Here is a 27,975-nt window from a genome sequence, read left to right on the forward strand (position 1 = left end):
TTAATTGTTAACTAGTGATTTTTATGTTTTTGTCTTAATTTTGCCTTATCTTCAGTTCCTGTGATGGCAGTTAGAGTGGAAAAATAATACATGCCCACACATATTTTTAAAAATGGCTTGATTGCTATAAAAACTTTGGTGTTGGAAAACAAAAAGTATTGTATGGTGTTCATAATTTATTTTAACATGTGCTTTGCTTTAATTTTTAAGAATTTCAAAGAATCCATTGTTTAATTATCTGGTCTATGAATACATTGTCTTTAGATAATAAAAAATGAGACTGCGTTTCAAATTCAGTCCAATAGACTAGGGTCTACCTCATATTATGTGCCAGACACTCTGCTAAGCACCTAGTATACAATTATTTAAAAGAAAGACAGTTCCTTCCCTTAAGGATCTTGCCGTCTAAATGGGGATACAGCATAGAAAAGGATGCAGGAAAACCAAGAAAGAAGGGAGGAGCATGGGGGCAACTTACTCAGGTGAGTTGAAACCAAGCAGGGCAGCAGATGCAAAGTGGAGTGAGGAGCTGAGAGTTCAGTTTCTGCACTCAATAAAGAAAAGTATTGGGACGAGTTTGGTCCTGCAATCTCCAGGTCTTCAATTTAAAGGAGAAAAGAGGATAAATGAGGTGGTTTTCAGTAAAACTTGGATTAACTGTACGGTGGCAAGTTTAGAATTGATGAACCTATCTTGGGAGGGGAATCTTGTTCATAGAGTTGAAACAAGGAAAAGCAGCAGATTCAAAGTAAATGACACGAATATTATCCTATATTTCTAGACTCTTCTGGCTTTATCCACAGGGGGCACAAATGAAAAAATTGATGAATAATAATACATTTCTCCTCCAATTTAATGATTTCTATTTTATTGGTTATTTTCATCTGTCCCATGTGTACCTTGGAAAAATAATCTCAAAACCAAAGTATTTTGATACATTAGAAAGAAAAATTTCTTTGCTAAAATATTAGGTATCTAGTATTAAAATGAATATTTTGCCTTCTCCCAAATGAAATAAAATTTCAAATGTCAAAAGGGGGTTGGTATAATTCTGGGAGACTGATCTTCCTACTGGCACCTGGACCTATATATATTCCACATATCTAGAAATCTCATTTTGTTGCTTTTTTTTAAATGTAAAAATTGCCATAAAACAAGTCATATGACTAAAAATTGGAAACTTTGGTTTGGCCTTCTGTTTAGCAGTTATTTTTATAGATTAAAAAAAAACTATTTTCTTACCATCATACATTAAGAATATTGGACTTTACAATTCTACATGAACTCTAAAAAGGTTATTTGCCTAGACTAGTTATCTCTGTGGTCACATACTTCATTTATCATGCATTCTTTCTCTAACTTGCTGCCGTTTCTACTGTAGAGCTTTTGTCTCTACTAAATATTCTTGTGTTCATTCTTGTATGTTTCTACTGAAACTGCTCAGTGTGGGTGCAGGAATTCGCTGTGCTGTATTAAAACTTGGAAAATAGATCATCATCACTACAGTCGAGTTTATTGTTACATATTTCACCGTGACCTTTATTTATCAAATATAGCATGATATTTTCTTGCAATCTAAAAATGAATACAGAAACAACTTTGTTATACTGTTTAAAAAACTTTTATGAGAGAGATAATGTATATGAAGAATTGGTTTAGATAGAGGAATTCAATTGTAATCAGTAGAGAAGCATTTATCATGTTGCCTAGCCAGGTATTATACTAAGTACTGAGTATTCAAAGCAAGTTAAAATATAGTCTCTGTCCTCAAGGATCTCACATTCTAACAGGGAAGATAACGTATAAATAACTAGGTGCAAATAAGATAGATACAGAGTAGATGATGGAAGGAGCCTTAAAGGGGAAGGCAGTAATAGTTCTTGGACCAGAAAAGGCCTGCTGGAGGTGACACTTGAGTTTAATCTTGAGGGAAGCCAGGAAATCTAAGAGTTGGAGATAAGATCAGAGAACCTTTACAAAAGTCAATTGTAAGTACATGAGTCCATAATGAACTGGAGGAATTCAATGTGAACTGGAAAGACCTCCAGGAATTGATGCAGAGTGAAAGGAGCAGAACCAGGAGAACATTAGATACTGATACACTGTGGCACAATCGATTGTAATGGACTTCTCCATTAGTAGCAATGCAGTGAACCAGGACAATTTGGAGGGATTTATGAGAAAGAACACTATCCTCATTCAGAGGAAAAACTGGGAGTAGAAACAAATAAAAAGAAAAAAAAAACATGAAAAGAAAAATAACTGCTTGATCACATGGATGGGGATATGATTGGGAAAATGAACATCCTAGTGCAAACATCAACAACATGGAAATAGGTTCTGATCAAGGACACATGTAAAACCCAATGGAATTGTGAGTCAGCTCCAGGAAGAAGTGGGGGGAGGGTAGGGAAAGAATATGATTCTTGTAACCAAGGGAAAACGTTCTAAATTGACTAATTAAATAAAATTCCCCCAAAATAAATAAATAAATGCTGCTAAGTTGAAAAAAGAAATCATCTCCAAGAATAATTTGCACCTTGGTTTTTGTCATATAAACCGATGCTTCTAAAGTATATGAAAATTATGGGTGTTAACACCCCTTTAGGCCAAAGGATTTTTCAAGTGGTAATAATCCTATGCCACAATTTCTCATTTATATTGCTTCCTCCTAGATCATGCTGTCAGCTCTTTTCTCAGATCTTCCCTACAGCTCCTATTCTTATAGTGTCAACATCGTTGAGATTATCCTTCCTCTTGGCCCATTTTATACTGTCATTTAATTGTATTAATTCTATACTGATTTCTCATTATAACTAATGTGGCTTGTTTTCCCAGAGATAGTAGTAGTTTCTTGAGGCTATGCTCCTTATTATAATTCCATGTTTTCCTTAACTGGGAGCTACCATAGTTGCAAACTCATTATCCAAGTGCTAAGTGACTTGGTTAATTGAAGTAAAAATATAGGCATGAAGTTCATATGACCTTTCTGGGACATGTATTTTTTAAAATGCTCTAACTGGGTCATATTTATACATCTTTAATCTCTGACAATAAGATCTTGCCTTTAAAAAAACTTTTTTTTGGAAGGAAAATACACATGTGTTGCAGGTTATACATTGTTAATGACATCAAGGCTCATGAACAAAAGTTCTTGCAGCAGTGAGCCCAGGTTTTTATTATAACTACAGTTTCTGAGTGATTTTTAGGAATGCCTCCAAATAAGGCATGAGATTTTAGCAATATAGACTGAGGATCCAAGTAGTGGTAGATTACTTTGGCAAAAACTGAATCTAGCATTGAAGTTAAAATTCCAGTGCTTCAGTAGTGGGGAAATACAAACAAATCTTGGTGTCTTTCACATTCTGCTCACTGATCTTTCCACTAACTGCCCCAGAGAGTACCATAGCCCTGATTTTATCCAGCATTATCACTCAGAAAATGAAATGCTCTACAAATTCATTTCAAGTCAAGAAAATAATGCCTCTCCCAGTGCTAAAAAAAAAAAATATATATATATATATATATATATATTTTAACTATTTCTGATTAAAATATTTCTTTTTTAAGGGCATTATTTTATTTTATTTCCCCCAATTATGTTCCCAATGTTTTAAAAAGAATTTTGAATCTCAAATTCTCTCCCTGCTCCCACTGAGAAAATTAGCAATCTGATATAGATTTTACATGTGTGACCATATGAAACTTTTTTCTTAATAATCGTTTTGTGGAAGGAAACAAAAAAAAATTAAGAAAGATTGTGAAAACAGTTTGCTTTAGTTTGGATTCATACTCCATCATTTCTTTCTCTGGAAGCAGATGGCATGTTTAATCATGAGTTCTTTGGGATTGTTTTGAATCGTGTTGCTGAGAATAACTAAGTTATTCACAGTTATTCATGATGTTCACAGTATTGCTATGATTGTGTACAGTGGTCTCCTGGTTCTACTTTCTTCATTCTGTATCAATTCATGTAAGTGTTTCCAGGTTTTTCTGAGCTCATCATTTCTTCACAAAAGTATACTATTACTTACTCCACCATTCCCCAATTGATGAGTATCCCATTACTTTCCAATTCTTTGGCCCCACAAAACAAGCTGCTTTAAAATATAAATTCTCCCCCCACCCCCTTTTTAAATGTCTTTTAATTTAGTAATGGTTTTACTGGATCAGAGGATATATACTGTTTTATAGGCCTTTGGGCATAGATCCAAATTGCTTTCCAGTATAGATGAATCTGATGAAAATATTTCTAAGATATTTCAAATTCCTAATTCATTTCCTTTGTAGAAGCATTAGAAACATAGTTCAAGCTTTTCTCTTTTTTAAAAAAAATTGTTATGTATGTATGTACATAAACACAACAATTTTAATGTAATGGTATCAATGTTGCCCTACTTATTTATGTTTCCTTTTGAACTTCCTTCTCCACTTTTCTCTGTATTTTGTAATATTTCAATAATGTTCCTTTCTTCTTTTTTTTTTGTATCACTATCACTAACGTCCAACTCTCCTCTTCTCCAGATAAAAGACCTCCTTTATAACATTAATATAGACAAAATATAGAGACGGGAGGTACTAGGTTCAAATCTGGCCTCAGACACTTCCCAGCTGTGTGACCCTGGGCAAGTCACTTGACCCCCATTGCCTAGCCCTTACCACTCTTCTGCCTTGAAGCCAATACACAGTATTGACTCCAAGATGGAAGGTAAGGGTTTAAAAAAAAAATATATATATATATATATATATATATATATAGAGAGAGAGAGAGAGAGAGAGAGAGAGACAAAATCAAAATACATTTTGTGTTGTATTGGTTGTATTGGTCATGTCTGGATGGTCATGATGACTCAAAGTTTTCATTATAAATCTCTAGTATTGTCCTGTATGTGGTAATAAATATAGTATGATTTGTGTTTTTAAGTTTTGTTTCCTCCCTGCATTTCAAACCATCTTCTATCACTTTTATGACCATTGTTCTCTCTAACAGTGACCTATTTTGCTTCAATTATTCTAATCTGTGAGCTTTGAAATAGATTTTATAGATCACTGTAGGATAAGGGCAAGAGATTGAAATGTAAAAAAAAAATGACCTCAGAAGACATTGAATCCAACCCTCTTCTTTACCAAAAGTGTCAAAATTCCCTTTTCTTAATAATTCTTTGCCCCTACAAAAAGAGACACTTTAAGTGTTTTTGTATATATTGGTCCTTTGCCATTTTGTTTTTGTTTTTAATGTCTTTTAAATGTCTTAATCTAGTAATGATAGAAGAATGGTTGAATTGTAGAAGACTCAGTGACAACTATTTTGATCTTTGAGGTATTATTCTCTGTGCTCCAATGGATCAAAAATTGAGAGAACATTAGGACTAATTGAGTCAATGGGATGAGGAATTTCAGAATTTAGCTATGTCTTGTAAAAGTGTAAATTGCCAATTTCCTATATCTTTCTGATTAGAGGCCTCAGGACTAAAGGGATTCCACTCATTTTTTGCCTTAAAAACAAATGAAGAGTTTATATCACAGAGCAAAATTATCATTATAATTATCATTATCAATTGACATTTCACACTCAAGTGTATGAAAGGAAAACTACTGTCTTTCCCAATAAGGCTATCCTTTGACTCATGAAAACAAGTCTTAATGCCAGAGAAGTTTTATATTTTTGAGGTCTATAACTATTTCAGAGGGTACAGATAACTTCTTTTTACCTATGAACATTCATCCCAGAATTGTCCTGTAATGAACGGTTTCTATAGAAACACAACCGATTCATACCAAAACAAAACATTTGGTTCATCCAATTTTCTAAGTCTCATTTCATTCTACTGGGGCCCAGAAAACATTCTGGTCCTGCAGTTCATCTGCTGTCAAGAGGCCCTTGATGGAATGAATACACAGTTCAACCAGACATTGGGAACTGACGTTAGCCTTTTCCTTGTGACTGAATTTCCTATACCCAGACATAAACACATTTCATGGTTTCTCAATTATAAGTGACCATATTATACAGGAAATTTGGAGCAAAGAATAATTTTTCATATTATAAGTATTTCTTTGTAGAATTAAAAAAAATTCTCTTTTGTACTTAGCATGTGCTATCGAAATTCCAGTTGATCCTAATAACAATAATAACTAACATTTTTTAGCACTTACTGTGTGCCAAACACTATGCTTATCTCATTATAATTATCTTATTTGATACAATAACCATGGGAGATAGGTATTATTATTATTATCCCCATTTTATAGGTGAAGAAACTAAGCAAAGCAGAGGTTAAGTGACTTGCTCAGGGTCATGCAGCTATAGGAAGTATCTGAGGCCATATTTGAACTCAGGTCTTTCTGACTCCAGCCCTGGTGCTCTGTCCACTGTGTCACTCTCTTAACTCCTAGCCAGCAAGCTCCATAAGAGCAAGAGCTATGCTTTACCCATTCTTTGGATTTTACTCAGCATATCAAATAGTGCTTTGTACAGTCAGCATATTCACTGAATTGAATTTTAATTATTTAAATTTTTTTCTTAAATGTAGCTTTATTTTCATCTCTGAATTCTTACCCTCTCCCCACCCCCTTCTCTCCTAGAGAAGACAGGAAAAACAAAACCAATTACAGTTATGTGTAGTCATGCAAAACAAATTCCTGCATTAGCTAGCCATGTCCAAAAAAGAAAAGAAGGAAAAGAAAATCTGCTATAATCTACACTGTGAGAGCATCAGCCCATTATGTGGAGATGGTTTTCATGTTTCATCACGAGTCCTTTAGAATTGTGGGTGGCTGTTGATGAGAGTTGTTCATAAAAGGCATTAATTATTGTCTTCAGAGTTGATTATTTGTAAAACACTCTTGTTACTGTACAAATTATTGTTTTTAAGATTATAGCGTTGTAGTATAATTTGAGATCTGGTAGTCTTTGTCCCCTTCTTTCCCATTTTTTCCCATTAGTTTCCTTGATATTTTTACCTTTTGTTCCCCCAGATGACTTTTGTGGGGTGGGCAGGTTTTAGCTCAGTACAGTAGTTTGATTCGTATGTAGCTTCAGTAGTTTGATTGGTATGGCACTGAATCAATAAATGAATACAGTTAGCATTGTCATTTTTATTATACTGGCCGACCCCCATGAGCTATTACTGTTTCTCTAATTATTTAGATTTCTATTTCTGTATACAGTCTTTTGTGTTCACATAGTTCCTCTGTGTAGTCAGGTAGACTCCTAAATGTTTTATACTGTTTGTAGTTGTTTTAAGTGGAATTTTTCTTTCTGTCTCCATACTGTATTTTATTTTTCATATCTAGAAACGTTTGATGATTTGTGTGACCTAATTCTGCATTTTGCAACTTTGCTGATGATGTTATAGGTTTGATTAGTTTTTTTAGTTGACTCTTTAAGGTTCTCTATCATATCTTCTGAAAAAAACAGTGATTATTTTGTTTCCTCTTTGCCTGAGCTTATTCCTTCAATTTTTTTCTGTCTTTTTTCTATAACTGGCACTTCTAATATAGTTTTGAATAATTAGATGATAATGGATATGTTTGGTCTGGGGTGTGTGCAACTTGTTTAAATAAAAACTCCCTTTATTCCTCTGCTTTGTATTGTTTTTAATAGCTGGCTTGTGACTAGAGATACAAACTGTGAAATTACAAGGGCAATGATAGGCAACATTAACAGAAAACTATTTCATTGATATTCTTTTCATTTATAAATGCCTCCTCCAATCCACATTGCTCTGCAAAGTATACAACCAAAAAAAAGTTTAGTTAAGTAAAACAAATCAGCATGTTGACCATTTCTGACAGTATGTACCTTATCATAGTTTATATATTACACCACATCTCCTAGAGAACACAATACATGCAATGTGTAGAAATCACAAATAGTCCATTTTAGATTTAATATAAAAAAACTTTCAGGCAATTAGAGTGGTCCAAAAATGGTATGAGTTGGGGGCAGCTGGGTAGCTCAGTGGGTTGAGAGCCAGGCCTAGAGATGGGAGGTCCTAGGTTCAAATCTGGCCTCAGACAGTTCCCAGCAGTGTGACCTGGGCAAGTCACTTGACCCCCATTGCCTAGCCCTTACCACTCTTCTGCCTTGGAACCAATACACAGTATTGACTCCAAGATGGAAGATGACGGTTTAAAAAAAAAAAGTGGTGTGAGTTGTTTTGGGAATTATGGGTTCTACCTGCCTAAATGTCCTTAAACAGACTATAACATTTCTTGTTCCATATGTTATAATGGGCATTCCTTTTTTGTTCACGGGATGCTGAGGTTCCTTCTAACACCAAAATCTGCAATAAAAGGACATTTTCTACAAAGAGAAAGGAGGCACATTATTTTTCACTTTTAGCACTCTGGAGTTCACAGTGGTAGCTACACTGAGTCAGAGCTCTGCCTTTTAAAAATTATTATTTCCTTTTATATTACTGTGATCATGGTGCAAATTGTTCTCCAGTTCTGTTTATTTTATGTTGTATAAGTTCACCCAAGCTTTCCTTTTTCTCTGGATTCTTCATACTCATTATTTCTTTTTAAAATTCTTTTTCTTTTGATTACTATAAACTTGACAAACATTAGCATATATCCCTATTGTTTCTTTCCAAGCCATAATGGATTTTTCTTTACACTTCAGTTTGTTCAGTCATTCTTCAATTAACCAACATCTACTTTGATTCTCCTACACTGTTACTCCAAGATGGGCAGCTTTAACTATTTTTATAATGAAGTTAATTGAAGCACTGGAATGGACAGAAGCTTTACCATGATGCTTTTAATGGACTTCTGATGTATAGTCTGCTTTAGACTCACCCTTTCTCTTTGCCAAGTTAGAGAGGCCCAGGGTAGCAGTTTCTATTTTCTCTAAAGTTTAATTTAATTTTAAAAGAACAAAAATCTATTCTCAGGCCTTCCTACTTTGCCCCAAATCCAAATTAAAAACCATGTAAAACTTGTAATAAATATAACATCATTAAGCAAAACTAATTCCCACATCATCCATACAAAAAACAAATGTCTCATTCTTGCCCTGAATCCATCCCCATTGTCTCAAAGTGAATTGCATGTTTTATCATGAATCTTCTGGTATCATGGTTGGTCACTGCATTGGTCAATTTCTAAGTCTTACTAAGTTTTTTATATCAATCGTATTGCTGTTATATAAATTATTCTCCTAGTATCTTTCTCTTCACTCTGCTTTAGTTCATACAGACCTTCCCAAGTTTCTTTGAAAATGTCCTCTTCATCATTTCTTGTAGCACAATAGTGTCCATTATATTCCATTTATTTAGTCCTTTCCTGTTGGGTGAACAAAGAGTAGGAGTTTTGAACTGTGTAGTAGAGACCACTGTACAAAACTTCACCTTAGAGTGAAGCAAGCAGAGGATACCTCTTTGAAAACTGGCTAACAACTTGGACTGGGAAGTTCCCTGATTCCTATGAATGTCAAAAAGCAAATTAAGGCAAACAGGAAGAGTGAAGTCTATATTAATGTAAACTGTAATTCAGATAGCACCTGTAAGGCAATAATCTGATACCACCTACAGGAATGAGGAATTCAGACCTATTGCTCCTTATTTCTAGTACATGGGAATGGGCAACTTGCGCAGAACCCAGCCTGCTGTTTCAAAAAGCAGAAATATTTTAGAAACAACAGAAAATTGCACATTGACATGGCACAAAGTAAAATACCATAAGATTACTTTTGGAATGTAAATTGCATTTTGAAACCTTGTAATATTAAAAGCTCGTTTTAAAAACAAAATGAATAACATTTAAGATAGCTATATGATTGTGAAAATCACAGGCTATTAATGCATTCAATCCTTGAGATGACCATTTATAGTTTTAATATTTTTAACTAGAAGTTGGTCTCTAAGAATGAGGAACAGGGAATTATGTAAGTCAAGAAAAAATTCATAGGTGTATTAAATACATTTAAAATATATGGTAAATAGGAATCTTTGTTAATATATAGGATTCTTCTAGTTTATGCAAGATTTTTTAGAAAATATCAAGGCTACTGTAGAACTGATTTTAAATAATTTGGAAATTAGTCTATATTCATTATATCACATATACATCGATATGTCATGTCTCCTAACTAGATCCTGGGTTCTTCATCTTTGTAATGAAGTAATTAGAATGAATGGTTTTAACACTAAAATTTCATGTCTGTTCTAACATTGCAATAAATTATCTAAAAGTATTAAAAATCCTTAAATATATAAATGGATCTGTCATAAGATTTCTTCCAATGATGCAAATTTCATTGCATCCAAAGCTCCTCATTTTGTGTGATTCTTATTTATCCTCTACAGTAAGTTAACCACCAGAGTTCTGCTTTGGGGGCTGGGGGTCTTCCTAGTTTTCTCTTGACATATTATCAAAAAAGGATTATCCTATACTCTTGCTTTATGGCCAACATATTATTTTGTTCACAGATGTCTGTGATACCATCCTTAGTCCTTGTGTTTCTTTGTATTTTTATGAGTTTTTATTTTTTATTTACTTTATGAGTTACAGCTGAAAAAATAATACAATATGAAAACTTGTTGGTCTGTCATTTCAGCTGTGTCTAACTCTTCATGACCCCAAATTGAGTTTTTCTTGGCAAACACATTGGGGTGGCTTGCCATTTCCTTATCTAGCTCATTTTTTAAAATGAGGAAACTGAGTCAAACAGTTAAGTGACTGAGGCAAACAGTTAAGTGAACTACCCAGAGTCATATAGCTAGTAAATGTCTGCAGCCAGATGAGTCTGCCTAACTACAGATTTGGAACTTTAAACACTTAAGTTGCTACCTAACTGCCCTCAATCTGAAAACTAACAATGGAAAAATTATCATTTTTTCCTATCTTTTTAAAAAAAAGCCTTATCTTCTTTCTGTCTTAGAATTTACACTAAATATTAGTTCCAAGGCAGAAGTTCTGTATGGGCTAGATAACTGGGCTTAAGTGGTCACACAGCTGGGAAGTATCTGAGGCCATATTTGAACCCAATATCTCTCATCTCCAGATCTGGCTCACTATCCATTGAGCCACAAGTTGCCCCACAATTTTCTTTTAATGTGTGAAAATGATCTGAGATTCACCAGTTTTGATCACTTTTGTTCTTTTTTATATTTTAATTTCATTGAAATAAAGTAAGCATGTCTAGTGCCAGTAGAAAAAAGCTTGATTTTGGAGAAAATATGGAGCATTTCTTAATGTTCTGTTTTAAATTCCTTTAAGCTCTAAATTTCATATTCCTTGAGCTTATATCAACCAAACATTTGTTTAATTTCAGCTATGGGCAAGTCACTGCTTTGGTGCTTGGTATCCATATGTGAAATAAGACATTATCCTCTACCTAAAAAGGCCTGGACTCCTGTTGGTGAAATATAATAGAAAAATATCATTAAAATACACATTAGGAATATCTAGGTGGCTCAGTGGATAGAGACAGGTCTGGAGACGAGAGGTCCTGCATTCAAATATAGCCTCAGATACTTTTTAGCTGTGTAACCCTTGGCAAGTCACTTAACCCAATTGCCTATCCTTTAACCACTCTTCTGCCTTAGAGCCAATACTTAGTATCAATTCTAAGATTTAAGATGAGAGTTTTTAAAAAATACACTCTAGAACATAAACATATAGAAGTCTAAACAGAATATTAGAGGCTATTTGAAAATGTAGAGTTCATTTTCCACTGATTATTAGGGAAGACTGCATGGACAATTAATTCATAATCATTTCTTAAGCATCTACTATGTGCCAGATGTGGTGCTAAGTTCTGAGGGAGAATTATATGGGAGCACATAGTCTAGTCTTTAAGGAATGGGAAAGGTAATTCATTCCAGATGTGAAGGATAGTGTGTAGATGGGAGGGGGAAATGGTCTGAATAAAAAAATAGTGTGAAAACTTGAACTCAGTCTTTAGTAGTGGGAATTCTGACAAAAAGTTATTTTGGAGCCAGGGCAGAGAAGCCCTTGAATGTCTTCTAGGAATATGGACTTACTTGTTAATCACTGGCAAATGCACTTAAGGATTCTGAGTAGGAGAATAATAGGGGGAGTATCATCTATTAAGAACATTATTCAAACAGAGGTAGTTAAAATGGATTGGACCAGGAAAACCTGGAAATTTACTGGTTAGACTGCCTTTCTTATTTTCCTAGTATACTTACTAAGTTTACATTCTATTATTTACCTCTTTTCCTATTAGAATATAATCTTGAGGGCTGCTACTATTTATTTGACTTGTGCATTTCAATCGCTGATGCCCAGCACAGTAACTGGATCATGAGTAGGTCCCTAATAAATGTTTGTTGATTAACAGTGATTTCTTCTCCCATACTACTCTAGTCATTTAGGCAGATTTTTTTTTATAATAAGCCACTGGAAATATAGAAATATAAATGAAATTGCTTATATATGTTATATATATACATTTGTATCTATTGATTCACATCTCTAAAATTGCTACCTTATGATGCCTAAAATTAGAAAGAAGCCAGATAAAATTGATGTGCTTTTATATGCTCTGAAAGTCCATCAGACTTTTATGTCTTGAGAGTACTAGAAGAAGGAAATTTCAAAGAAAACTCATCCCAGAAGACAGTTGGTTTTTGTATTCAGAGTTGAAGTCTATCCACTGTCCCTAAATGTCTTCCCATTGATCAACTGCTCTTTGAATAAATTGTATAATCATGATTCTTAATAGTGTCCCAACCTTTATCACCTTTGTAGTTTATATTAGTTTTCTTTCTGGAATTGTGTGCTAAGTTGTAAATAGATTATAATATTTGTACTTCTCTTGTTTATCATCACCGTCAGCACCACCATACTCCCCTCCAGCTTGTAGCACAGTACAGAGATGCTCAAAGGCTGCCTGAATGCTGAAATGGAGTTATAGATTTAAAATCAGATCTTTCAATATTGCTGATATATAATATACTGAAATAGCTGATTATTTCAACAAGATAGATATAGATAGATAGTTTTTCATGTTTCTATTTTTCAGTAGCATTGAGTTCTGTAGATGTAAAGATATCAAGTACACTCCCATTCTCCTCCCTCTGCCCTATACCCAAAGTATAAGACCCAAAATGGAAGGAATACTTCATTGAACCATATATGATAAAACACATAGCATAGCATATCTGCATCCTACATACACTGATTGCCCAATCTTTTTAAAGAGAGGCGGTGTGTTATAAGAGAAACAATGCTGTATTAGATGCCAGCATAGAATCCTAGTCTTACTCCAGCTATGAGATCTTAGGCAAATTTGTACCTCTCTGGGTGATTTTGAATGAAACAATCCTCATGATCCCCTCTAACATGCTATGATTTTGACTACTCTGATAAATATTGAACTGTAAATAAGCAGACTATATCATCATTAACATATTCTGAATTTTGCACTGGAAAAGAGCACACGATTTTAGCACAGATATTTTTGCCTAAGTATTCCACACTGCCAAAAAAACTTTTCCAGATGGCTGCCTGAAGTAAACTTTAACCAGATTTCTTTTTCCTGATTGGAGTGTTCTTTTCTTACCATATGTTTTATTTTTGTTTTGAAAGCTGTGAAATATGACAATGCAATGATTAATTTTGGCTAAAGACCTGATTTTTTTATGCCAACAATGGGTAAAGCACTGGAAATTAGTCCTCTTAATTGAAATTCTTCATTTCATTAATTTTTTCCTTTACACTTTTTTTGATTAAATAACTAAAAACTCAAGATTTTCTTTGGGAAAAAATAAGATTTGATTTTGGCCAGTGCCAGACTTGTCAATTTTCTAAATTGAGAGCAATTTAAAATGTTAAGTTACCCCAAATTACATAATAATTATTGGCAAAGTTAATTGGATTCCTAATTTGTATGCCTTGCTTCAATATTTATTCATATTGCTGAAAAGTGACCTATGGACCAAATATCTGATTCACTGAAGAAACAGTATATATGCATACTAGCGTGTTTGTGAGGGAAGTAAAAATCAGGTAGATAATTGATAAAGTTAGTGAAGAGATGGGTTCCCTCCCCCTGCTCAAATTTTAGCTTCACAGCACCTGTGCTTCAAAAGCAACAGAGAGCAAATGCAGTTCTGTGACATGATTTCTATGCTATTATGGAAGAAATGGAAGAAGAGAGTTCTTTGTAAATAGGAAATAATAAAATTTCATCGAATTCAAATGAAAGGCCACCACCTGAACTTTTGCAAGAGCATGGCAGATTCCTTAATTTTATCCTTTTTTCAGAGCTTTAGCTCAACCAGTTCTTTGGCCTAGAGCAAATTCAGTTGGACTTCAGCATGGACAGTTCTACCTTAGATAAACATAATGGTTCTTGCAGAGGTGAGAGCTGTTAGAGAGCCCTTGTAGGATCACCTTTGCAAGGTACTAGAATGATGGTTGCTGTAGTGAAGACACACTTCCAGAAAAAAGGGCAGCACTCACCTTATGACACAGTGTACTGCCTTTTCCCCTCCATGTAGATATTCCCTTTGCCTTTAGTCAGTAATAGCTCTGCCTTTGTCTAACTTTTGAGAATAAAATATATTCTTTAAAGGGACATTCTTTACCATTTCCCATACTCTCTCTTTCACCACATCCCCCAGCTGTTAGAAGCCATTTCAAAATAAGAAAAAAATGAGGATTAAACATTAAGTAGGACAAATATTTTTCTTGATTTTGTTGTTAGAACTGGAGATGAGGTGAACATGAGATATGAAATATGCAAGGCAGTAAAATATTTCCATACTTCAAGTATTTTCTTATATGTCAGTGATCCATGAGGTCACTGATATGCTTACTCTCTATTCTATAAAGTCCTCATCTCATGCAGTTTTTGTCCATGTTCTCCCATAAATCCTCTAAAGATGTATCAAATATATTGAAACTTCTTATGGATTTTACAAAAAATGTTCATGGGTACTCTAGTAACACTTGGGATGTATATATAATTATCTTTCTATATCACCACAACGCTGACTCTCTTAGAAAATTCATTTAATAAACAAACATTGAGTCTTGACTTTGTCCTAGTCACTGGGTTAGGCCCTTATGATAATAAAGATAAAAACAAAATAGTCCTTGAATTCAAGTGTACATTCTTTTAGGGTAGAGCAGTGTGTACATGAATACATGATGTAAAAAATGAATAAATAGTAATTGTTTTACAGAAGGAATGCACTAGCAGCTAGTGAGAATCAGAATTTATTTCATCTAGCAAGTTGGATTTTCTAACAAATACTCATTTTTGCTGTGTATTTTCTTTGGGGGCAAAGGGAAGAAAATAAAAAATCTTTTCAAGTTATAGCAAAACTGGCATATGAATTAGCATAATGGACATCCAGATCTATATTTCTGTCCCTAGTTGTTCTCCAGTGCTACCAATTCAGTAGTACCAGCTTCCTATTAGATATTTCCTATTGAATGTCCTAAAGGCATCTCAAATTCAACATTCACCAAACAGAACTAATCGTCTCACTTCCTATACCTATACTTCTTCCCATACCGAGATCATAACCCAGGTTTACAACCTTAAGAGCCATCTTTTGACTTCCTTCTGAATAACCCTCACAGTCAGTTGACAAGTCTACTTCCACAGCACCTTTCTCTCCCATCATAAGGCTGTCTCCTTTATCAGCCCTCCATCACTATTTGTCTAGACCATTGCAATAGATTGGTGTCCTTGTTTCCAACCCCACCCTTCACCAATTTATTTTCCAAACAGCTGCTACAGTAATATTCCTAAAGTATATATCCAGCCATGTTGTTAAAAAAGCTCTAATAGCTTCCTATTGCTTCAGAAATAAAAATGAACTCCGTTGTTGGGCATTTAAACCCTTCATAATCTGCCTCCCCAGTATGGTTACAGGTTTTTTATGCATTATTCACCCCCCCCCCCACTCACTCTACTTTCCAGCTAAACCAGCTGACTTGCTGTTCCTTGTAAATATCTCCTTTCTCTGTAATTTTGCATAGGATACTGAGACATATTACTTCCCAACTTCTGACTCCTAGAATCCCTTTCTTCCCCAAAGGTCACCTCAAATTCCACATCCTACATGAGTCATTTCTCTGATGCCCCAATCTGTTAGCAAATCTCCTAAAATTACTTTTGTTTACTTCTTTATACATATGTGGTGTTTTTCCTAATAAAATGTAAGCTCCCTTTGGGAGCAGGGACTGATATTTTTTTTTTGTCTTTTTATACCTTAACACTAGTACTATGCTTACCAAAAAATATATTGATTAAATAGTGGCAGGGAAAAGCAGTCTCACAGAAAAAAGTCTTGTGGGAAAATCACAGAATTACTAAGATAGGTTGAATTCAATAAACATGTACTATAGACTTGATCATATACTAAGAATCATTTAATAGGAACCCCACAAAAAAGATCATTTACCTACATACGGCAAACATAAATTTATGTATTTGTCAAAGATAGCAATTGGACTAAAATGACAAATAATAAGATAAGTCAAAGTAGAAGAAGTAAAAACTTATACCAGTTTTAAGAAAGATTGTCTGTTGTGATGGACAAGTTGTTCACCTCTTTCATTCAATCTCAAATTGTAGAATGCCGTACTACACTTGCAGATGTCTCTAAATCTAATGCCTGATTCGACATTACTTACTTTATGCCTCTGCATAACAGACATTTGTTTTCTTTCAGTTTTAGTAATGTGACCTCAGTAATGTTTAGTTTGGGAGGTTAGATTTAGATAAATGTTCAAGTCCAACTTGATCCATTACTGCTCCTGAAAGATTCATTATCCTGATTTAGTTGCCTCACTCATTAATCTTTTCCTCAGTGACAGCATTTGGCATGCCTTAGCACTTTTGAACAAATAGACAGACTTTTTAGAAGACTATTAACTTGAAACTTTTCCGAGAAAAATTAAATATAAGACCAGTAAAAATAAAGTACAACTCCTCTATCTGTTTCATTATACAAATATCTCCAGGCCCTTTGGGGCTTCTCAGTGTATTATCCTGTGCAGTAGTTTGAATCCTGGCAAAGAACTTAACTTTGTTAAGAATTAGCATTAAGGGGCAGCTGGGTAGCTCAGTGGATTGAGTGCCAGGCCTAGAGATGGGAGGTCCTAGGTTCAAATTTGGCCTCAGACATTTCCCAGCTGTGTGACCCTGGGCAAGTCACTTAACCCCCATGGCTTAGCCATTCCCACTCCTCTGCCTTGGAGCCAATACATAGTATTGACTCCAAGATGGAAGGTAAGGGTTTTTATAAAAAAAAAATAAAAATTGGCATTAGCTAATTCTAAGGTTCTAAGGTTTGTGTGTCATCCATCTACTTTAAACCAAATAGCTTAGTTGTAGGTATAAATCTCTGCAGGAAAATGAGTATCTAAATTGCCTCAGACCCATTCAGAAATCTCTTAAGCAGGTCTACAGATTTGGTAGGATCCAATTTTGGGCTCCTACAACCTCTGCTAGTCAGCTTGGTGATATTTCTGATCATTATGCTTGAGGGAACTAGAGAAGGGTTCAGAAGGAGCTGTCAAGAATGTATCTGTCACAGAGTCATCATTGCCCATCATTTTAATTTCTCTGAACCCCAAGACCTCAGGTACCTAGGATCATCTTCATCATTTTTGTTACTAGCATTTGTATAGTCCTTTAAGATTTGTAAAATATTATGGCAGAAATTTATCACCTTTCCCCCAGCTTGGTGTTACCATGGATGGATAATGGGCTTAGAGTCAAGAAGACACTTATTAGCTGTGTGACTATGGGCAAGTTACTTAAGTGTTGTTTGCCTCAGTTTCCTTAACTGCAAAATGGAACTGCAAAACAGCCCCTACCTTAATTGATAGTTGGGACGATCAAAGGAGATATTTGTCAAGTACTTAGCAGAGTTGACTGGCACATAATAGATCTGTCCCTCACCTCCAACCTACCCTCATTGAATATAATTGCAGAGACTTTCCTTGGAAACTTTCAGGTGCATTATGATCTCTGACAATTACAATCAATAGTAAATAAGGCTCACTTAGTCTTTGTAAAGCACTGACATTTTCCATATAGCTTACAATATTCTGCATATTTCCCATACTATTTATTTTATTTTATTTTTACATTGGACCTGTGATTTCACTGGTGAAGGGACTCTCCCATGAGAAAATTCCCTCTGTCTGTTCAGATTGGCACCTGGTGTTGGAACAGAGGTGTTAAATTCACTGTTGGCAAAACTCGAAAGTGAAACCCAGACTAGATTAAAATGCAATTTGGGAAACGTTTAACAAAATAATATGCCAGACACTGTGCTGATTGCTTTACATGCCTCCTTTGATCTTCATAATAATTCTTAACAGGCAGGTGCTATTATTGTCTCCATTTTATAGATGAGGAAACTGAGGGAAGTTTAAGTGACTTGCTCAGTCACATACCTGAATATAGTATCTGAGCCTGGGTTTGAACTCAGGTCTTTCTAAATCCAGGCTCCATATTCAACCTATTGTACCACCGAGATAATGTTAATTTGTGTTGGGGGGGGTTTTAAGTCAATAAGCAATCCATTAGCACGGAGTTCTATTTGAGTAGAGGCTTAGAGCATCAAGATTGTTACCAAAAAGTGTGTAAAGAATTGTGCTAGACCTCTAATTTTTGATAGCCTGCTCATCAGGAGGCAGTGAGGAAACCCCTTGCTTAAATAGTTATATTGAGAGGCTGTTTATTGATTATTTTAATATTTTGTTTTTCTATATGTAGCATATACTACATATGTGTATATAAATATTTATACATGTAGGGATCTGAAATGATCATATATTGTTAAATTAGTTTACTCATTATAACATGTTAATTTATTGCATATATTAATTAAATTTTCTAATAATAATTGGTACCCTTTATATACTATGTATATATGTATATATATATGTACTATGTATATACACCTACTATGTGCCAGGCACTGCGCTAAACACCTTACAAATATGATCTAATTTTATTGTCACAAAACCCCTTTGAGGCAGATACTATTATTTTACAATTGAGGAAACAGACAAACAGATTAAGTTAAGTGACTTTACCTCAACTAGTAAGTGTCTGAGGCTAGATTTGAACTCTAGTCTCCTTTATCCCAGGCCCAGCACTGTGCTAACTAAAAAAAAAAAATGCAAATAACTGACTGAAATTTTCTCTCTTGATTTGGTATGAATAAATGAAGAAACAAATGAAAAAAATCTATTAAGAGCACTCTGTGGGTGAAATATTATGTACTATGGATTCACATAGGGAAAAAAAATGAGATGCCAAAGTCCCTAATCTTAAGGAGCTTACGCTGAAGTTGGGGGAGACAAGAAATAGAAAAGAATTCACATTTAAGGCAGATAGAAAGGAAAGGGGAAGAGGAAGGCAACCCCCAGAAGTCTGTAAGGCACATTAGCACCCCTAGATGACTGTGCTTAGGGATCTGAAGGACAGATGCTAAGGGCCAGTAGTTCTCCTTCTCCCCTGAAGATTTGGAGTTTTTGAGTCCCCAGTCACCCAAATAGTATGAAAAGCCATGAAGTGACTTTCCTTGGTCAGTTGCCCCATGAGGTCTAAGCTGGCGAAGTAGGGCAGAGCAGGTGTAGAGAAGTCAAGGAGTAAGGGTGCCCCCTGCTTCATTTGTTCCTTATTGTTTGAACTAGTCTTTACTCCATGCATTGGGAAAGACTGTTCTATTTTGGCATAATTTTTTTCTCATTGCCTTATTTTTACTGAAATAGCTGCTGAAGTGTTAGTGTTTGATTGACAAGAACATATACAGCATTTGCTTTAGTTCAGATCAGACATTCCATGTCACAGCCAGGAAACACGTGCTCCAACACTCCCCCCTTTTACCCCCTAACCCAAATTCTTCTGGCCATATTTAAACTTATGAAGCTAAAACAAATCTGACCTTATTTTTAAAAGGTTTTGTGTTTTCTTTAGCAGTGAAAGGGGAGGAGGGAGGAAGAAGTTTGCTTTAATAATATAAACTATCCTTTCCTTTTTTCATTGAAGTGAAATCCTTCTAAACTTTTAAAATAATGCAGACCACGATTCTTGCATTTCATTTTTCAACTCCTGAATACTTTAATCAAAAAAATCATAGAAGAAACAGTGTGCCTGATGCCAAACTGGCGCCAGGATAAACAATATAGTACATAGAAACCTGGAAAGGCTCTGACGCTCTAGTTGATGGGTTTTGTGAAAGTTTTACTTGGTGCTTAATAATGAAAATTAGGTCATTTCTGTCTACACAAAAAGGTAGAATCAGATCGATACAACTTCATTTGTGTGAGCTTCATATATACTTGATTGATGATGTGATTTTTAAAAGAAACAATACAGAAATGGAAACAATGACCAAAAAATGAAACTGAATCATTTGTAATTACAATCCCGTGGAGCTTGGCCAAAGAGAGATGAGAAAACTAAAGGAGATGAGAAAATGCCCCTCTCTTCTTCTTTTCATAGGTTGAGAATTCTGTAAAACATTACATGTATAAGGGCACCTGGATGCCTCAGTGGATAGAGAATCAGGTCTGGAGATAGGACTTGAGTTCAAATTTGGCCTCAGATACTTCCTAGCTGTGTTACTCCGAGCAAGTCACTTATCCCCAGTTGCCTAGCTCTTTACCATTCTTATGCCTTGGAAGCAATGGAAATGAAGGGATATAAAAATAAGATATCAATAAAAGTTAAGAAAAATGACATCATATGCCACTTGAATCTTTGAGGATGGTTTTTAGAAAAGAGCTATAAGTTGCTTGACTATCCACACATGTATGGAAACTCTATTTCAATGTAGACTGTTGTCTTAGCAGACTGCTAAGAAAGATAGAGTCTTAATGAATTATCTGGAACATTAATTAGTTATTTGATTTGCCAGGTCCACACATTGTATTTTAGAAGTAGGACTTAAACCTAGGTCTTCCTGGCTCACAGGTTCCTTTTTATCTAGCTTATATTCCAATTTAAATATACATTATTTTCTTTCTAATTTAGAATACAATTATATGCTGAAAGCAGAGAGCTAAATTAGTATATTGGCTAGAGGGCTGGTCTTGGGGTTTGGAAGACCCAGTTTACCCTTTAAAAAAATTTAATTCATTTGTTACATTAAAATTCCCAAGTATCTCTCTTCCTCCCTGTCCTTCCCACATTAGAGAAGGAAATATTTGACCAAAAAAAATATGTATATATAAAAGTATATCTTGCTTGTTTTGTTTATCATTTCTTTCTCTGAAGGTTGACATACCCAATTCATTCTTTAAACAGTATTTCTTTTGCACATCATTACCTACAGAGTAGAACAAGTCTTGACTTTGACTCATGCAAGCTGTGAAAACTGGGAAAATTATTTAATCTCTCCTAGTCTAACTCATTGTCTAAGATGGCAAATTTTTAAAAGGCTTCTTCTGATAGGTGAGCAAATTTCTACATGGAGTGCCATGTGCTGAAAAAAATCACAGATCTGGATTAAAACAATTTATTGATCCTATGATTTTACTTATAGTCATAGTATATAATATGTAGTCATAGATATAACCACAGGAGGCGGTGTCAAGATGACAGCATAGAAGCAGCAAAAGTTCAGATCTCTGAATATCCTTCCTTACCAATTACACACTAAATGCTCCTAGGGGACAGAAAATCAAACCTAAAAAAAAGACAGAGCCAAGGAACCCTCCTTATGGACTCAATCCAAAAGGTACATCCCCCAAAAGTCAGAATTCAAGAACACTCGGGTTTAAGGGGAAAGCAGAAGAAAGGTACCCTCAGGACCCCACCACCACCACCACCACCACCTAGAGTGATAAGCCTCCAGCAGCAGAGGGAACCTCTGGGTGAGCAAAGGCTCTTTTCTAGAGGGTTCACCTTGTAGACAGGGCTGTGCCAGGCCCAGAGCATTGAACACAGGTGGTGGGGAAGTAGTTAGAGAGGGAGCGGAGAGCGGGCAGCCTGGTCACGGAAGAGGAGACCCTCCATATTGCTCCAGCCTTCTAGGAGGTTTTGGCCTCAGAGCACATCCAGCCCAAACCAGCTGAACTTAATCCCATCAAAAGTCTTCAGAGGTCAGGGAAGCCCAAGCTCCAACATCCCTCCCCCATAGACTGCAGGACTTTAATCCAATCAAAAGCCTCCAGAGGACAGGGAAGCTCGAACTCCAACACCCATCCTCCACAGACTGCACGGAAAGATCTTTTGTCAAAGCTCCAAGAAGGGAGACTGACAGAAAACCCCAAAACCAAAAAAATGAGAGGAGCAAGAGCACAGATAAATACAGGGAATAAAGAAGGGGTAAATATGAGCAAACAAAAGAAAAAGAAGAAAGAAATTACAATAGACCACTTCTATACAGGCAACGAACGAAGAGCAAATGGAACAGAGGAGGAGGGATCTTCAAAAGATAAATCAGAAATCCCAGAGAATTGGATACAGGCTTTGGAAGAACTCAAAATGCAATTCAAAACACAATTAAGAGAGGCTGAAGACAATTGGAAAAAGAACTTAAAAACTAAGATAAGTCATCTGGAAATAGAAAATAGTATCTTGAAAGCCAAAGTCAACCAGATTGAAAATGAGGCAAAGGAGATAAAAGAAGAGGCAAAGAAGATGAAAAATGGGGCAACGGAGATGAGAGATGAGGTAAGGAGAATGAAAGATGACCCCAAAGAAAATCAGACCAGAAGGAGAAGGATGACCAAAAAGCCAGGGATGAAATCCAGTCTTTAAGAACCAGAATACAACTAGAATTAAGTGATCTCACAAGGCAGGAGGACACTATAAAATAAAACCAAAAGAATGAAAAAAATTGAGGAAAATATGAAGCATCTCATTCACAAAACAGAAGATTTAGAAAATGTTCAAGGAGAGATAATTTAAGAATCATTGGTCTACCAGAAGACCATGGCAAAAGAAACAGTCTGGACATAATAATACAGGAAATTATTCAAGAAAATGGCCCTGATATTCTAGAACAAGAGGGAAAAGTGGATATTAAAAGAATCCACAGATCACCTCCTGTACTTAATCCCCAACTGACAACACCCAGGAATGTTATAGTCAAATTGAAGAACTATCAGACCAAAGAAAAAATTTTATAAGCTGCCAAGAAGAAGTCATTCAGATACCATGGAACCACCATGAGGATAACACAGAATCTGGCTGCATCTACACTGAAGGACCAAAAGGCATGGAATATGACATTCCGGAACCCAAGGGAACTAGGTCTACATCCAAGAATCAACTACCCAGCAAAATTGACTATATTCTTACTGGGGAAAGTATGGTCATTCAACAAAATATAAGAATTCCAAGCATTCATAAAGAAAAGACCAGACCTGGACAGAAAATTTGATGTCCAAGCACAGAACTCAAGAGAATCATCAAAATGTAATTTAAAAAAGAGGGGGAAAGAAGAAAAACAAAACAAAAACAAAACAAAACTGTTTTTAAAGAGACTCAATAAGTTAAAATGATATGTATCCCTATAAAAAAAGAGGTCATTGGTAATTATTAAAAACTATTGTTATCACCTGGGTAGCTAGAAGAATTATGCTTAGAGGGAACAGTGACAAACAGTATAGGATGAAATAACAAGACATAAATAGGTATATAGATATATGTATGCATAAATGCATACACATATGTATATATACAAAACTTTAGCTAAAAAAAGAGGTTAATATGAAAAGAAACAAAAGGGGACAAATTTATATGTCACAAAGAAGCTCATGGTGGGAGGGGGGAGAACATCAATACACTGGAAGGGTAAAGAGGTTGGAAATAGGAAATACTCAACTCTTATGTGCATTGAAATTGTCTCAAAGAGGGAAGAACAATCCAATCCATTGGGGGTAGAGAGTAGATTCATGCCCTATAGGGGATTAGAAGGGTAACAAACAGACTGGTGGGGAGGGAAGCAGTATCAGGGAGGGAGAGAGAATGGGGGGTAGTTTTAAAAAGACTGCACAGAAAATGAGGGGGGGAATAAGAAGGGAAAGAGGTAGCAAGGGAAGTAAAATAAGGGTGGGAATTAGGGAGACTGATTAAAAACAAAACATTGATGTAGAAGGGAATAATGAAAGAAGAAAAGGCAGGACTAGGAGTAGAAATCAAAAGGCTGGGAAATACACAGCTGGTAATCATAACTCTGAATGTGAATGGAATGAACTCAGCCATAAAACACAAGTGAATAACAGATTAGATTGAACCCCAAACCCTACCATATGCTGTCTACAAGAAACACCCATGAGGAAGGAAGATACGCATAGGGTGAAAGTAAGAGGATGGAGCCAAATCTATTGGACATCAACTGATAAAAAGAAGGCAGGAGTCGCATTCATGATATCTGACAAAGCCAAAGTAAAAATAAATCTAGTTAAAAGAGATAGGGAAGGTAATTACATCTTGATAAAAGGCAGTATAGGCAATGAGAAAATATCAGTACTCAACATGCATGCACCAAATGGCATAGCATCCAAATTTCTAAAGGAGAAACTAGTGGAGCTCAAGGATGGAATAGATAGAAAAACTATACTAGTGGGAGACCTGAACCTTCCTCTATCAGAACTAGATAAATGAAACCAAAAAATAAATGAGAAAGAGGTAAGAGAAGTGAATGAAATCTTAGAAAAATTAGAGTTAGTAGATATGTGAAGAAAAATAAATAGGGACAAAAAGAATACACCTTCTTTTCATCAGCACATGTTACATTCACAAAAATTGACCATGTTTTAGGGCATAAAAACATTGCAAACAAGTACAAAAGAGCAGAAATAATAAATGCAACCTTCTCAGATCATAATGAAATGAAAATAATAATTAGTAAGGGTACATGGAGAGGTAAATCAAAAATTAATTGGAAATTAAACAATACAATTCTCCAAAACTGGTTAGTCAAAGAACAAATCATAGAAATAACAATTTCATTGAAGAAAATGACAATAATTAGACATCCTTTCAAAACCTATGATCTGCTCAGAGGGAAATATCCTTGAGTTCATATATTAATAAATTAGGAAGGGCAGAGGTCAATGAATTGGGCATGCTAATTAAAAAACTAGAAAGTGAACAAACTAAAAATTCTCAGATGAAGACTAAATAAGAGATCCTAAAAATCAAAGGAGAAATTAATAAAATTGAAAGTCAAAGAACTATTGATTTAATAAATAAGATTAGAAGCTGGTCCTTTGAAAAAACAAATAAAATAGACAAAGTACTGATCAGTCTAATTAAAAAAAGGAAAGAAGAAAACCAAATTGACAGTATCCAAAATGAAAAGGGAGACCTCACCTCTAATGAAGAGGAAATTAAACCAATCATTAAAAACGATTATGCCCAATTATATGGCAACAAATATGGCAATCTAGGAGATATGGATGGATACTTACAAAAATATAAATTGCATAGACTAACAGAGGAAGAAATAGATTATCTAATCAACCCCATATAAGAAAAAGAAATTGAATAAGTCATCAAAGAACTCCCTAAGAAAAAATCCCCAGGTCCAGATGGATTCACAAATGAATTTTATCAAACATTCAAAGAAAAACTAATCCCAATATTATACAAACTATTTGACAGAACAAGCAAAGAAGGAGTTCTACCAAATTCATTATATGACACAAAAATGGTACTGATCCCAAAACTAGGCAGGTCAAAAACGGAGTAAGAAAACTATAGACCAATCTACCTAATGAATATAAATGTAAAAATCTTATATAGGATACTAGCAAAAAGACTCCAGCAAGTCATCACAAGGATTATCCACTATGATCAGGTAGGATTCATACCAGGAATGGAAGGATAGTTCAATATTAGGGTAACCATCCACATAATTGACCATGTTAACAAGCAAACCGGCAAAAATCACATAATTATCTCAATAGATGCAGAAAAGGCCTTTGATAAAATACAACACCCATTCCTATTGAAAACACTAGAAATAGGAATAGAAGGGCCTTTCCTAAAAATAATAAACAGTATATATCTAAAACCATCAGCAAACATCATCTGCAATGGGGATAAACTAGAAGCCTTCCCAATAAGATCAGGAGTGAAACAAGGATGCCCATTATCACCTCTATTATTTAACATTGTACTAGAAACACTAGCAGTAGCAATTAGAGAAGAAAAAGAAATTGAAGGTATTAAAACTGGCAATGAGGAGACCAAGCTATCACCCTTTGCGGATGATATGATTATCTACTTAAAGAATCCTAGAGAATCAACCAAAAAGCTAGTTGCAATAATCAACAATTTTAGCAAAGTTGCAACATACAAAGTAAACCCTTATAAGTAATCAGCATTTCTATATATCTCCAACCCATTTCAGCAGCAAGTATTAGAAAGAGAAATTCCGTTTAAAATCACCTTAGATTATATAAAATACTTAGGAATCTATCTGCCAAGACAAATACAGGAAGTATATGAACACAACTACAAAACACTCTCCACATAATTAAAACTAGATCTAAACAATTGGAAAAACGTTGATTGCTCATGGGTAGGATGAGCTAACATAATAAAAATGACAATCCTGCCCAAATTAATTTACTTATTTAGTGTCATACCCATTGAACTACCAAAATCTTTTTTACTGAATTAGAAAACCCATAACAAAGTTCATTTGGAATAACAAAAGATCAAGGATATCCAGGGAAATTATGAAAAAAAAATGCAAATGAAGAAGGACTTGCAGTCCCAGATCTCAAACTATACTATAAAGCAGTGGTCATCAAAACAATTTGGTACTAGCTAAGAGACAGAAAAGAGGACCAGTGGAATAGACTTGGGATAAATGACCTCAGCAAGATAGTCTAAAGATCCCAGTTTTGGGGACTAAAACCCAATATTTGATAAAAAAAAAAAAACTGTTGGGAAATTTAGAAGACAATGTGGGAGAGATTAGGTTTGGATCAACATTTACACCCTACACCAAGATAAACTCAAAATGGATGAATGACCCGAATATAAAGAAGGAAAATATAAATAGAAGCCACACTCTCTCCCCTGGATAAATTTACATTCTAAAACTACTCATCTAATGCCCATTCTAAAGGAAATTGATCATGAGAACAATTTAAATTAATTTGGAAATCATGGAGTGTGTGTGTATGGGTCTGTGTGTGTGTAAAAGTACTAGCCTTCTTGTATGTTTCCTCAAGCAAGCAAAATATCCATTGTTGCCAACTCCAGTTCTGTCCTGAGTAGAAGAAATTATGCCAGAGAACTATTCATCTTATTTTTTCTCCTGTCATTCTCAGAGAAACTGATCCCTTCTCATGATAGAGTTAAAGCTGATGTCCAAGTATACTTTATGTGATTTATTGTTCTTTCTTCATTTTTTGGTTTTATTCTGCCGCTCACTCTCTTTTTTTCTTGTTTCTCTCTTTAAAGAGTGGCAAATATACAGCAGCAGTTGGCCTTGTTAGATAATGAGTCTTGGCCAGGAATAGCAGAGGCAGACAGAGACCGCCTCCAGCTCATTAAAGAAAAAGAAGCCCTCCTCCAAGAACTACAACTCATCAGCCAGCAAAGACGATCTCCAGAAGATATTGCCCGATTGGAAGACGAGAAAAGGCGTTTAGAGGAAGAAATTCAAAGGGCTAGAGCTACATCTGCCCATGGGGCCACAGAAAGGTTTGATGATTCTATTACTCTTTTTTTGGGATGAGGTTGTACAACTTTCTAACACAACTTTATTTGATCTCCAATATTTACTTAACTTACCCAAAAGCAACCACTTGCATTTGTTTGTGTTTTTATGTTGGGTCAAAGAAAGAAATAGGAAGTAAACAAGTATGTGATAGATGGCTCTTTGAAAGAGTTTGTGCTTCTCAGACCCCTGGCTCTTTTTCTGATAAAGGAGAACATTAAAAGAGTAACCATAATTAAGAGAAAAACAAGGTAATTGAGGGTGGCACTAAAGCCAAAAGGTACACTAGTGTGCCTGTGGTTGTTGACTCAGTTCAAATTAGAGAGAT

At 35.1% G+C, this 27,975-nt stretch overlaps 1 protein-coding gene across 1 annotated transcript in view; it reads left to right on the forward strand.

Moving 5' to 3' along the window:
* WWC3 (WWC family member 3) overlaps positions 1-27,975 on the forward strand; it is a 208,851-nt gene that overhangs the window by 137,010 nt on the left and 43,866 nt on the right. Inside the window, exon 9 of the mRNA XM_007500942.3 lies at positions 27,389-27,631. Within this exon, the coding sequence (XP_007501004.2) occupies positions 27,389-27,631 (243 nt within the window). The remainder of the gene's footprint in view (positions 1-27,388; positions 27,632-27,975) is intronic.

Source organism: Monodelphis domestica, chromosome 8 (genome assembly GCF_027887165.1).
Source record: "Monodelphis domestica isolate mMonDom1 chromosome 8, mMonDom1.pri, whole genome shotgun sequence".
NCBI classification, from domain to species: domain Eukaryota; kingdom Metazoa; phylum Chordata; class Mammalia; order Didelphimorphia; family Didelphidae; genus Monodelphis; species Monodelphis domestica.